The 14,279-nt window shown below is 37.3% G+C and overlaps 2 protein-coding genes across 3 annotated transcripts in view; one reads left to right on the top strand and one right to left on the bottom strand.

Annotated features, from left to right (window-relative positions):
- Positions 1 to 1,309: 1,309 nt before the first annotated feature.
- On the bottom strand, positions 1,310 to 6,174 carry LOC103476725 (ubiquitin-conjugating enzyme E2 D2-like). The gene is made up of 7 exons (XM_008429251.2): positions 6,002 to 6,174; positions 5,399 to 5,462; positions 5,201 to 5,232; positions 4,895 to 4,972; positions 4,642 to 4,747; positions 2,025 to 2,118; positions 1,310 to 1,951 (listed from the first exon to the last, which is right to left on the bottom strand). Exons 1-7 carry the CDS (start codon positions 6,023 to 6,025, stop codon positions 1,906 to 1,908), a joined length of 444 nt encoding a protein of 147 aa, XP_008427473.1. The 5' UTR covers positions 6,026 to 6,174; the 3' UTR covers positions 1,310 to 1,905.
- A 4,850-nt stretch (positions 6,175 to 11,024) lies between these two features.
- rgs7a (regulator of G protein signaling 7a) overlaps positions 11,025 to 14,279 on the top strand; it is a 63,752-nt gene continuing 60,497 nt past the window's right edge. For both annotated transcript variants that reach the window (XM_008429249.2, XM_008429250.2), the window contains exons 1-2: positions 11,025 to 11,248; positions 13,231 to 13,349. In XM_008429249.2, the coding sequence (XP_008427471.1) occupies positions 13,272 to 13,349 (78 nt within the window). In that variant the 5' untranslated portion in view covers positions 11,025 to 11,248; positions 13,231 to 13,271. The remainder of the gene's footprint in view (positions 11,249 to 13,230; positions 13,350 to 14,279) is intronic.

The raw sequence follows: 14,279 nt of genomic DNA, 5'->3' as shown, positions 1-14,279 counted from the left end.
TCCATGACCCAGACACTTTTGAAAGTTTACTCACTACAGTTTAGATAAACTCGACAAATCCTGATATCAAACAAATATCCAGTCCAAATCGTGCCAAGATCTTTTTGCCTAAAGTGTATAGTTTCTGCCACTTGCTATGGGATATTTACTTAAATAATAATGGGGTGAGCCAGACAGTGAAGGAGTTGGGAGCACTGTTGCCTTGCAACAACAAGGTCCTGGGTCTAAATCCCGGCCCGGGGTCTTTCTGCATGGAGTTTGCATGTTCCCCCTGTGCATCGGGGTACTCTGACTTCCTCCCACAGTCCACAAACATGACTGTTGGGTTGATTGGTCTGTCTAAACTCTCCTTAGGTGTGAATGTGTGCCTGAAAGATTGTTTATCCTGTCTGTCTCTGTGTTGCCCCGCGATGGACTGGCCATCTGTCCATTGCAGGATCGCCTAAGCCGATGCCCATCGACTACTGTAGATGGGTACCACCACCCATCATGACCCCAGTAGGGATAAGCATGTAAGATAATGAATGGATGGATAATAATGGGGCTGTATGCATTACTTTGACCTGTGTAGAGAAAATTCATTGCAAATTTAAGCTTGTGCACCCAGTTGTTTGAAATATACAAATATATAACCACTGAACTTGTCTGTCACAACATCTATTGCATCATAATTACTGCACCATATAAAATAAAACGAACATTTGAAATAATGAATGCTCGATTATATAGCAAAAGAATCTTTGCCATAATAAATCACCTAAAATGGTTTCCCCCTATCAACTAACTACAATCTGATCTCGTGAACCAAATTGGCCTGTTAAAGAATGGCTTTTAAGCTGAACGCAGACTTTATCTGCATCATAAAACCCTAATTTATCTTCATATCCTACAGGAATTAAATAATAAAAACTGTTAAAACCAGTTTACCTTATGTGAACACTGCAGATTTACTACACAATATGAACTGCATAAAATAAAAGTACAGACCATAAAATGGCATCCTCATAAATAATGTCTGCATGTTATACGACTAGAACTCAGAACTATTTTGTTGTGACATACAATGTCATTCCTTGAAATGAAGTTTATTTTATGCCAAAATATAAATGATTTTTTTAAAGTATAGCAAGATAAAAATTAAATGCTTTGCAAACTGCAAAAATGTAACTGTAAAACATAAACACAATCAACTGAGAAAGCACGTTTGCATCCCTTCACATTAATAAGCACTAATGAACATTTTAAAAGAAAACTGGAACATATTCATTAATCTGTATTTGCTAATTGTACAAGAACATTGGGACAGCTGTTGGAGAAGATAATTCAATTTTAATTTATAGAACATCCTTTCTATTTTTATTTCATCACTCCAGCAAAAACACAGTAATAACCACAGTCCACATAATTAGGCATTTGGCAAATAGACCGAAATTAAATAAAACAAATCGTGTGGAGGGGAACAGATAACGCCTCATTAAAAACGGCTTGGTTAGTTTAAAGTGAGGTGTGCCATCTAGTGGTCATGTAGACTATAAAACAGACAATAACGGGGTTAAATAGTCCTCCTACAACACATTGCATGAGGCGTGCTTTATAAAAAAAAAAAAAAAAGTAAATGGAATTCATATTCTGCTAAATATCTTTATTTCAAGATAATGAAAAATATAAATACAAATCTGTTCAAAGAAACATACAGTCGCTCCACCGCAACACTTCAAATAAAATATTCTGAATAATTCCAATAATGCCAAAATAGTAAAATGGGTAAGTCAAGTAAAACCTCAGTAGAGAAAGTGCATTAAGCATATTAAACACCTCAGTTACAACCAGTGTGGAGAAAGCACTTGAACAGTACTGTCATCTGTTGAGACGTTCTGGCAGAAGTTGTTGCTTTATATTTTCCCGTCACATTGCATACCTCTGGGTCCATTCTCTAGCTAGTTTGTTATACCTTAAGAGGACAAATAAAAATATAATTAGAAAAAAAAGAGATTTTTCAGATAATTAAATACAAAGTTACTTACTTTTGTCTATCTGTCTTGTAGATCTGTGCAATCTCAGGGACGAGCGGGTCATCGGGATTTGGGTCACAAAGAAGGGAGCAGATGGACAATAAAACTTAAAAAGCAAAAAAGAACAAATATGTGTGTAAAAGAAATGCCTTTTTGTTTGAATTTGCTTTACACTTCCTGCTTAGATCTTTCTAGGAGCTGTCTATTGCGGAAAAGACAACAAATAAGCAAAAGAATTGAGATTTTCTTATCGTATGTATGCTCCATCTTTCTCCTGCCTCTTGTGCACTACACACAGATATCCGCTACGCACATCCTCACCTTTCTGACTGTATTTTAGCTAAGAGTTTCTCAAGAAAAAAAAACGACTCCACACCAAGCCTCCAAGGTCGGTTTGCAATTAACACCCTCATTCATACTTCTTAAACAAACTCTTTTATGCCTTTTGTTTTAATGGCATAGGAAGACAAAATGCAACACTTCTACAACACGGCGTTTTGTCTAAAGTCCGAGAGGTTAGAGTCCTTGTCAAACGGCGTTTTGACTAAAGTCTGAAGGGTTGGAGTCCCAGTTGACGGCGTCTCAACTAAAGTTATACAGCTTTTTATTTCTCTCACCGTTTATGTTTTAATGATGTAAAGCCCCCCCGGAAAACGTGTTAGAGTCCCAGTTAAACGACGTTTAGCTGAAGTCCTAAAAGAGGTGTGGGTTTTAATGTTTTTTATTTTTTCAAAATGTCTCCCTTTCTCACTGTTTATTACATGCTGTTTTTATTTTAATTATGTAAAGCACTTTGACATGCCTTGCTGCTGAAATGTGCTATTCAAATAAAATTTGATTAATTGATTGATTTGCTTGGTTACACTGTGGCAAACACAAACTGATCACCACATATACCAGGAAGCTCTTATATGGACATGTAGAAAGACTCTGCTGCAGCTCTCACATGTCATGTATACCACACACAACCCCAACTCAAACATCACAGCCTAATGACATTCTTCTCAGGTTAAAATGTACTTTAAAGCGGCCGGCTTTCCGAGACGCAAACCAGACAAGAAATTGAAAGTTTCACCTAATTTCTAATTGATTTGGCTAATGGTAGCCAGACTCTCGAACCTCTGAAAAATGGTCCTGATGCACCTGAACATCTCTGAATGTGCGTTATTCAGAAGAAGAAGACATTAAAAGCAACACGTATATCTTTAAGATATTTGACATCCCACAAAAACCCTTCAATTTCCTCATATTTAGACCAAAATGGCATACATTTTTGGTAATACACCACTATACATAGAAAGCTGTACCAGTTTAAACCACAGCATATTAATTTATTTAGGTGCTGTTCATTTCATCCGTTTGAATCTTTTAAGCTGTTGCCACTGCGGATTCCACCGTTTTGGATTCACTTTATGTCAGTCATGCAACCAATTCATATTAAAATGAAATGTCCCTATATGGCTAAATATTATGTTATATTTAACAAAAAGCAGCAGGTCACTTAAGAGTTATGATCTGGTTTGATCGTAAGTATCTTAATCTGGCATAAGTGTCAACGAGTCCACACTTGTGTCAGAACTAAAAGAAATAAAATAACTGGAATTAGCATGTGAGAAAAATGAGACTTGAGCATTTTCATGGTGAATCGTTTCAATAATTTTTGAAAATAGTTAAAGACAAGGAGAGATGCAAGGAAATGTCAGACTACATCCGACATAAAATTGGTGGTTACTGGCCCTGAAATCGAAGCAAAAGGGATAAAATGAAGGTGTAAATGAAACCAGAGCCATTTATTTCTCACTGTAACGAATCATCTTGGAATGAGTTGTGGTGATGAATTGCCACAAAAGCTCAAATCTCATATATATCTGAAAATTTATATGACAGCCTGTTTCCATTGATTTTGATTCCAATCCCGTTTTGGGCCAGGCTGTGACCTTGAACAAACCAAAATGACTCAGCAGAAAGGACATAAGGAGGATATGTACCTTTTTCACAAGTTTTGTGCTATCTATTGAAAATATGATAACAGTGACAATAAAAAGACTCAAACACTTCATACTGTTCTAACAATAACATTTCGCAATTTGAAAAAGGGTACTTCACTTCGATGATTAAATTAAGCAGCACAACTATGCCACTAAAGATGATATTAAGTCATATTTTTAAATGTAAATGCTGCATTTATTGATAACTTCATGGAAATAATGGAAAAAAAATCAGACCCTTTCTCCAGCTATTCAATTATAGAGTCAATTTTGAGGTAAACCAACAGTTTAATATGATGAATTGTCCCATTTTTCCTAAGGCAATGCTAGATATTACAGTAAATGCCCACCCCTACATACCGTATAATAAATGTAAAAGGAAAGAATTCCACTGCAGTGCAACAGATGCGGTAACAAGTAAATGAGAGAAAATTACTTTAATCATCAGTTGTCAAAGCAGGTACACTATGTTTACATGGCTTGTACAAACTGAGGCAGGATCAGTATGGAACATGTGGCTGATGGCTCATTTTTGTCCTTCAACCAATTTACATTTGAAACTCTATTGTTGTGCATCATTTTGACCCACATCTGTTCCAGTGAAGTCTGTAATGAATTGGCAAAATACAAAGCTGTGTTACCTTTGGAAATCGTAAGAGCAGGGGACCACTGAGACCTCAAGATGTCAAGGCAAATGCTGCCATTGCTGTTTATGTTTGGGTGATAGATTTTTGTAGTAAAGGCGACCTAAAGACGAAAACAAAGCCCAAAAAAGAAAAAGCTATTTTTTACAATGTGGTTGAAGTCCAGCTATACAAGGCTGTAGTTGATGTTTTTAGGTAGCAAGTTCATATCTGACAACAAAGATGTCTTAAAAGACATTTCTATATTTACCTTTGGTGGTTTAAAGGGATAGTCAGTGGGAAAATGGACAGAAAGGAAAAAAACTCCTCCATGATAAGGGCTGTCATTCTGAAACACAAGAGCAGATTATTGCCAAAGCCTGCCCAATATTTGTGGCTCAACACCGTCATGGGCTTCAGTGAATAACATTACGGTAGAGTATGCTAGTCTGTGTTCTCCACACACAACAGAAAGAGCTGTAAAGTCAACATAAAACACTATTGTCTAAAGATCTAGAAGCAATTTGGGTTTTAAAAATGCTGCAAGCAAATCCAGAATCCAGCAGAAACATCTTACCGGTCCTGTGATGGTGGCTTGCCAGTGAAACACTTAAGGAAGCAAAGATAAACAAACATCAGGTTACACGATTAACACACAACATCTGAGGCACAAGTCAGTCTCAAAGATCCAGCACTAATTCAAGGATTAAAAACATAGAGGAAAGAGAACATATGGTTTCTAAAGATGTCAACAGATGCAGATCCTCACACTTACTGTCTTCCCCTACAGGTCCAGCAGAACATGAAGCTGGAGGGTCTCTCTGCAAGTCATTTAACTCCTGAAAAGAAAACAAAAACTTGACTATTTTGCCCACCATAACAATATCAATGGTTACACGCATTTACTTTTACTTAAGTGTCAACTAGTGTTAGCAAACAAGCATACAAGGGAGAAAACTATACTACGCTGTGAAAAACCAACCCAAAATGTGTTGTCATTAATGGTTTCATAATGCCGCTTTTGCTGATAGCACAATAAGCTTCGGCATACAGCCGTCACATGTACAAATGTGAGCCTTTCTACAAGTCCAATAAATGGCTTGTGTCCTCATGTCGTTTCATCACACTCTGCAAATCAGCGACATCCACAGGAAATATGATTGTTTTTAAAGACACAAATTAATCAAAAGTTCGATTGATTCAAAAGCTGATTGCTGAAGCAGCCTGCTAACTGCATCAAGTCGAGAAAATGAGTTACAACAAACAGCCACCAGAAACGGCTAACAAACAGATGGCTAACATTACATAGGCGTTTCCGCCGCATAGCTTCATCCTGTCGGGCACATTAAACAAATTAGGAAAGGACGACTGTTCTCACCTTCTGTATTCTCTTCAAAGCCATGCTATGTCTTTGTGAGTGGGTTATGAGAAGCTACGGTCTGAACTCTGACAGCTGTCACCCACGACAAGGTTCACTTTATGCCGACTCGTTGCTTGTTTTGAAAAACTGATTAGTTCTTTTGTTTCCGCGTTTTTGTTCGACGACGAAGAATGGGCAGCTGGATTGTGGGAGATGGAGTCTTTGACCCAGTTTTTGAAAACGCAACAGCCCACTTCAATATTTTTCGTCAAAATTATCGTTAAGGCGAACTACTGAAAGCTTAGGCAAACGCAGTATTGCTATAGTACTCTCAACAATATTTAATTAAAACTTTATTTGGAAAAATGCACATTGCTTCCCTCCTACTAAAGCAAAAATACAGCTTTTCAGTTCCTCAAAATAGAGCAAAAAATTCTATTTTGCTCAGTTCCAATTCAAAAATAGTTCATTGTTCCCAAAGAAAATTAAAGGTACCAAATGCAAGTCTATGCTATTAAAGGATGTCTTAAATAAAATTTTGTTTGGGTTAGTATTTGTTTTAGTTTGTCTGATATGCTTGTAATTTTAGGAACCACCAGTGTTTGAATCTATGAACTTGGTGTGAGTAGGTGGCTGGATAAAATAACTAACAGAATTAAAATATGGTTCTGTTGAAACATTAAAAACTCAGTGAGAGTCAAAGAGGTAAATATTTATTTTTAAATTGCTCCATGAGAAATTGGGCATAATAAAGTCCAGTACTTTCTTGTTATTTTTTTAAGCTTTACATTTATTGTATTTACTTTAAGAATTAATCTATCCTAATGCTTACAAACAATTGTTGCGGAAATGAATAATGGAAATATAGATCTTAAGCATTTGGATAAAGAGAAAATTTTACATAAGTCATGTTTCTATAAGTCATTCAAAGCCACAATTTGTCAAGTGAAATGATAAATTGTGAAATGCTATGAAATGACAAATTTCATAGCATTTATCATTGCTATGAAATGACAAATGGCTGTGCATCCAGTCAGATGCCAAATGTGCACATCATTATATTGTTTTCAGAAAACAATAGTTATAAATTAATGGGAAATACAATGAAATGGCACAGACATATATTAGAGGTTTACCAACATAAACATGCCATTTGTAAAATAAACAAATTAAAATAAAGACAAAAATGAAGGCAGGGCAGAAATGGACCGAAAATGTGTGTTTCAATGAAAAGAATAGAGTTTGGGTGGTTTTTTTCTCACTCATCAGCAGTTGGCTCATCACGTGTTTAACTTGACACTCAACTTCAACGTTTTGACTCCAGGCCTTTACAGCTGACTGCCTCCTGAAGACCCAATGAATGCAGTGCATTTATGTCTTTATCAAGCAGATTAAATATTTATTTTGGCTGCAAGCCACTAAGAGATATGGCGTATAAGCTGATGCTAGCACTCTTCAACTAACTGGAAGCAAGAATTAAGATGTAAGCAAATACCGTATGGCAACATCTTAAAAGGCCTTGTTATGACCAAATGATCTGCAGGGAAAATTAAAGAAGGATTTAGCTTAACTACATCTGATTTGATACACAACAATTGGTAATTGTTACCAATTACAGATAATGAATGATCATTTCGGCGCAGTAGATTAATATTGACATTAATCTAAGGACATCCTAGAGATCCAGTTTTATTGTTGAAAATAGACAAAGAAAATCTGTGATACATTAATCAAAAAATAAAAATACTAAGACACAGTTCAAGGTTTCTTTTTAACTAAAACCTAGTTGACGTTTGCTGCAAATCCATTTAAAAATACTACATCCAAATAAAATACGATGAAACCCTGTTAATTGTGTTAAAGGACTTTGTGTCAACATTGTGGCTGTTTTCTGTATTATTTCTCTTTTGAGTTGTAGTTCTTTTATTTTATGCATTTTATTTTGGCAATTTGCTAACTATTCTTGTGCAGTGTCTTCCATAAATTCCTTGCTATTCAAGTAACATCTGTTCCTGGATTTCTTTATTACTTTGCATAGCTTTTAGATCACCCTGTGGAGCATATGGATCTTCAAATCCAAGCCTTGAAGGTCAGCAATCTGCAACTTATAGATGCGTCTTCGCTTCTAAAAGTTTCTGCATCAGGTGTCATTATTTGACACCTGAGTCAAATAATGAGGTCATTAGCAGGACTCTGGAGAACCTGACTGTAATTCAACCATTTGATTCCAGGGACACCCAAATGTTACATGACACTGACCCTTGAGGCCTGAATTTGGGAACTCCTGCTATAAAGCCTCTTCTCTGAACCTAGTCACCACCACCGCCTTAACTTGGCCTTAACACTGTCCTTAACTATGTCTTTAACACTGTCCTTCAGAGTCTTTTTGACAGTCACTGGACCATTCGTCCATCCATTTTTTTAATCTTTGTGTGACCCTACAAGCCTTTATGTTGCTATTACACCTGAATTTCCCCAAAGATATATACAGCTATTCTATTCTATTCTATTCTATTCTATTCTATTCTATTCTATTCTATTCTATTCTAGCCCTGTCGGTAACCACAGCTGCCTCTGAGTTAACTCTATGCCTCCTTCGTTTGGCTGGCGTTGAGGGACTGTGTCTTAAAGTTGTGGTTTTGTTCTGTATTTTTGGGGGGAGTTTATGCGTAGGGTCTTATTCAAGTTGTTGTTTCTGCTTTGTTCTGATTGTTGCCTGTTTCTCGTGATTAACAATTTTTCCACCCAACTCCCTCATCTTTTGCTCCCCCACAGCCTTTACATCATCAGTTAATCAGTCTTCTGTTTTAATCCTGAAAAATTCCTCCAGGTTTATTTAGCCCTTATCAGATCCCCCTGTGTTCCTCTCGCTTAGTGCTTAATTTTCCTTACCGTTTTTGAATAGGACAACAGTTGTCGCTCTTATGCATTCTTCTTCATGTTCAGTTTGGATTCTGCTCTCATACAGTTCTTCGCTTTCACCATGAACCTGCCTTCCTGCCTTTATCGGCGTTCTACACACCAAAATCCCGCTGTAGAATATGAACCTGTGCATCTCGCCTTTCTGTGACTGATCAGAATAAAACAGGTAGAAGTCGGATCGATGCATTAGTAGAAATAATCAAATTGAAGCAAAGATAAGGAGAGATTTTCACCCTTGCAGTTTAACATGAGTATACTGTTTAGTGTTGTTCAGTATTTACCTGTTTTCAATTTTAAGACAGCATATTTATGATGTTGAGGCTAACAGTATAACTGGACGTCTTTCAGGGAGAGTGAATGGCATGTTTGGTCAACTGTGTGAAGGGGATGAATCTTGAAAGCGCAAAAGAGGACATCAGTGTTAGATAATACAGGAACATACAACACATAGGGGGAAGGGGCACATCTGTCGCCTTTCATGCCTGGACTGTTGGATACTTCAAAGCCAAACACAGCAACAAAATCGAGAAGTATTTATATCCATTTATCTCAGTGGATATCAAAAATTTTTCTTACTCTCCATTCAGTGTCTGACTAGATCTCAAGACTGCAAAGTATAGAAGTCTAGAGTCACATAAGTACTTTGTCAGTGAAACTTGTGTATTCGTCTTCTTCTTATTATTATAAGTATTATTATATGTCTGTGAACCCACCGTGCATCTTTTTATTTTGTTTCAACTGAGTTTTTAATCCTTGTACATTTAAAATTAGCAATTTCCGTTTCCTAGGTTTTAGGTCCCAAAAACAACTCAGCATGATAATATTATCAGAGGATTAAAAGTTATTTTGGCTCCATTATAATCCTATCTACAAACATTTAATAATAATTAAAAAAAAAACACCTACCTTTATAAGACATCTAAATTCAATTTCTTTATTCAGCACCAATTCAAGATAAATGTCATCTCAAGGCACTTTGCAAAACAAAACAGTCCAAATTATGCACTGAATATTAAATATTCAAATCAGCAAAAGCGCACAGACAGAATAAAATTCAACGGCACGCTTTTCAGTTTGATTCTACTTATGACAAAGTTCAGTGAGGTTCTGTTCTTTTTTTGTTTTGTTTTTAAACCAGTTGAGGGGAAACAAACATTTCCGTCTAAGGAAACCCAACCAACATCAAATCATTGATTTTGCAGCAGTGTTTTGTCCACACACAGACAACAGACAACTTAGCAAAGAATCAATTTTAAATTGGATCTTTAGAGTCTGTTGGTAGCAGCCTGGAATTTATTCACTTGGATCTAAAAGAAGACTAACAATCCCACAAGCTGACAGATCTAAACTAACATTAAACTATCAGCTTTCCATATTTGAAGACCTTGGTTATTTTGGAAAAAATGGGTAAAAACCTAAGACATCGGCAAATTTTCATTATGCTTTTTGTCAGTTGTACATACAGTTTGGATTTACCTGAACTATTTTAGCACATGTATACGTTTTGATCTGAAGCATTCCATTTTAACATTTATTGTCCTGCTGGAAGGTAAAAATCTCAAGACTTTTGCAGTCTCATTTTGTCTAGGCTTGCCCTGTATCTATACCTACTTTGAGCTATCTATAAAATATGGCCAGCTTCTTCGTCCATACTGTTAAAAGACATTCCCACAGCATGGTCCTGCCACCACTGTGGGCTGAAGGTGATTCAATGATAATGCAAAAACCAAAAATTAAGTCTCAGTTTCACATATTGTTGTGGACCTTCTTCCTCTACATGGCTTTAGGCAAACCTTAAATTGAATTTTTGAATGCCCTTCTTCTTACCACCTTAAATAAAGGCCGGCATTGTGGACTAACCGACTAATATCACTACCAGCTGGGACGTAAATTGCTGCAGCTCCACTATAGTTTCCATGAACCCTTTTAGCCTTCTTTAACATGTTGCAAGTAGTCTATTTCTATCGCTAAAAGACCTTTGACTGTCAGAGCTATCACTGCAGTTAATAACAGTCACATTTTGTGCCAGAAAAATAGCCTCACGCCTCCAAAACAGGTTGTAATTTATTCCTCACACGCCATTGGTCACACAGATCGATGCGCGCTCGCGGCGCTACGCGGCGACGCGCCCGCTCTTCTGAGCATCGTTTCGAAGGGACGAGAGCAGAACCCGAGCCTGAACTGAACCACACACCGAGCGTCCGCCGAATGTTTGCTTCTTCCCGCTGCCAATGCACACCCCTCACATTCCTATGTCCGCCAGTTGACACACTGAACTTGAAGGACCAGGCTTCCAACCCTGCCGGGATTCAGGCGTCCTAAAGCGGGCAGCTTGTTTTTCAGGTAAGCCTCTCCCTCTTCTCTCCCCTCTTGTCCTCTCCTTCTGTCTCTTCTCCTTCGGTGATCGTGGTTCTAACTGTATTCACGCGTTGGTAGAGGGGGAGCGGATAATGACGGGACGCGGGTGCTATTTTACGGTTGCTGTCCGTAGTGCTGAAAGGGCATCGACACTTTGTAGTAAAAGCCCAATACGGCACCACTCTATGGCCTCACGGTAAAAAAGCAGGTCGCATGACTTCGCTCTTTGAATGTTACAAGGTGGCTCTTTCTGCAGACTACATCTCACAAGGATGCCGTGAGCGTGTCAATGGGAGGGCAGAATAACAACAATGCAGATGATTTTGCAAAGTCTTACTCATTTTGACAATGGCTGCCCGACTCAAATGGATGTTTCCAAGCTGCGCTGTAGAGTATGATACCTCCTCTAGGGACGGTGTGTTTTACTGTTGTTAGGGTCTTTGTCTCACCTTATCTTTCCTCATCTTTCCATTGCAAACATCCAGTCAGTGTAATCTCTAATTACAATTGAAATGTTTCTGTTTCAGACTAACAGCAGAAAACGAGTCCATTTGAAACAGTGGCCGATACAACAATTATTTTAGGGTGAACTTTTGTCCTGCCCACAGATAACTTTAACCACTGTCTCTATTTACCAAGCAGGGCTTTGTATGAAATCCTTTTCTGACACATTTTCTGAAACGGTGTCATTGAAGCATTGTCAGTTTCCAGTATTAATAGGGTTTATCATGTTTTATTTATTTATTTTTAATAGTCTTGAATTCATAATTTTCAAATCTCTGTAACTTCATGTCCTTTGAAAGAGATGCTGGAAAAAATCCCAGAGTAATGTGCTCGTATGTACTATGAAGTAATACACTGCTGCCCCTTCCCCACCTGTTGTTCTGCACTGCCGTTCAGCTTGCTAATGCAAGGCTTCTGCACATTTCCCTAATACTAAGGGAGTAAAAAACGGACCAATTTGTTGAGTTGGGGTTAAAACATAATTTAACTAAGTAAGAGCAAAATTTGCAACAAACTGCAGACTGGCTACCTGAGCAGATAACACAACTAATTAGTTCATATTAGCCAGAGATGTACCGATCCATTTATTTATATCTGGATCAGTCCCGATTTAAAAAAAAAAAAAAAAAGATCAGTTATCGTGACAATGCGCTCAATAAATGAGGACAGATCTATTCTGTCTATTTCTATTCTTTGTGCTCTGAGACAGGTTATGCTATTTATTTTACGTTATGTTTAGAATAACTAATTGCACTTTCTGAACCATTTGAAAAAAGGATTGTTGCAGTTAATTTTTTGCATGTTTGACCAAGGTCTTCAGCCTGTTGTTTTTGTCAGTTTCTTTATGATTGGTTTGACATTTGCTGCTATACGAATTGCACTGACCGAACAAATTAAAGTTGTGTTGTCTTTAAACGTTTGACCTGTATGAAGCTATTGGTATACTTTAGAGTGCTCTAATAGTGTAGTTATAAAATAAATTTGTCATTTAATACATTTATGTGTTTTTTTTTTTCTTTCTTTCTTTGTAAGATCTGTTTGTGCCGATGCTGAACCTCAGATATATGTATCAGTATCAAAAGTGAAAAAAGTGGATTGGTACAACTGTGCTGTTTTTTATTTTTTATTTTAGCAATTGTAAAAAGACGTAATGCTTTTCTGTTTTAAATACAAGTTCTTATCATGGTATGCAATTTTGTGCAAAAACTGTGAAATTGGGGCATTTTTACATCCGGTTATCCCACCTCATATCAGCCAGTGCTTAGAACATATGAGTTGCCAATGTCTGAGTGTCTTAACCTTCGCAATTCATGTTAAAATGTCAAATGTGTTGAAACATGATCCAGCCCATGAGCATTGTTTATGATTCCCGTCTTGCCAAAGGTAAGCACAAGTCACGTTTGGTCGGCTGCTGCTGCATTGTTTCTCTGATGGGCCAAAATATCCCTCTCTGTCTACAACAGGAGCTCCTGACATTTCCCGTGGCAGATTTACTCAAAGGATCATGGCACAGACCAACATCAGCGGGCAGGGGACCAACGGGGTGGCGGATGAATCCCCCAACATGATAGTGTACAGAAAGGTAAGACTGGCGCTATTTTTAGCTCACTCTTGTGTGAGCATGCATGACTCTCCGGCATCAATTTTGCTTGATAATGAGCTGTGGCATAGAAACTGCAGATACTTGTATCGGAACATAAGACACAGGAGATGTTGTCGATGTGTTGATATGGAAGTCCAGAAATATATAACATACTTGTCTCAATATAAGTTTGTCTCATTGTGATTTTTTTTGCAAATTACCTAATGAAGTAAAGATTTCATACATCTTAAATTTTGTTTGAAATGTATTTTAATAATCTCTGTGCACTGCAGAAAGATCCGGTTCAGTTTGGCCAGTTTTAGTTTTTGATAAAATGCAGTCCAGATTTTTTAAAAACAGCAAATTTACCCTTTAATTAAGCATGAATGTGGAATCTCAAGTCAGACATCGAATTGGGCATCATTTGCCAGCCATGAAATGTTCTCTATTGCATTACGGCGCTGCCACTCTTTACAAGGAGGGGCCCACTCTGTAGCTCACAGAGCTTCCCCCTTAGACAGACTGGTGCCCTAAGCAGTCTGCTATATTTCTGAAATAAAAAAAAAACTGCCTCTGCATGTATTACATAGCCAGGAGTTACCTAAATACACATATTTTCCACTTGAATCATTGGATATTATTGGACGATGTCTTTTCCCCCTGTTATGCTGACATTAAGATAACAGAAAGGAAGTCAAAGGGAATTAAAACATTTCTTATTACACTGAAAGTCATGTATTTCTTTGCTGATGAATATGTTGCTACATTAGGTAATTAAAAGTAGCAGAGAGAGTGAAATGGCTTCACTGCTGAGACACCTTAATCCAGCACTGCTCCAACATTGAACAAATTAATGAGATTTTAATCTGCATGGAAGATAACATTTGTTTACTCAAACCATGACAGCCAAATGCAGTTGCATATATATAT

Source organism: Poecilia reticulata, linkage group LG15 (assembly GCF_000633615.1).
Source record: "Poecilia reticulata strain Guanapo linkage group LG15, Guppy_female_1.0+MT, whole genome shotgun sequence".
Classification (NCBI taxonomy): Eukaryota; Metazoa; Chordata; class Actinopteri; order Cyprinodontiformes; family Poeciliidae; genus Poecilia; species Poecilia reticulata.
This window is presented reverse-complemented; position numbering and strand designations above follow the sequence as displayed.

Bases quoted from the DNA above. Each gene is read 5' to 3' on its own strand.
- LOC103476725 (XM_008429251.2), bottom strand. From the start codon at position 6,025: ATGGCTTTGAAGAGAATACAGAAG. The intron at 4,748-4,894 runs GTAAATATAGAA...TTTCGTCTTTAG, and splicing joins ATCCCTTTAAACCACCAAAG to GTCGCCTTTACTACAAAAAT. The intron at 1,952-2,024 runs GTAAGTAACTTT...TGTCCTCTTAAG, and splicing joins TACAAGACAGATAGACAAAA to GTATAACAAACTAGCTAGAG.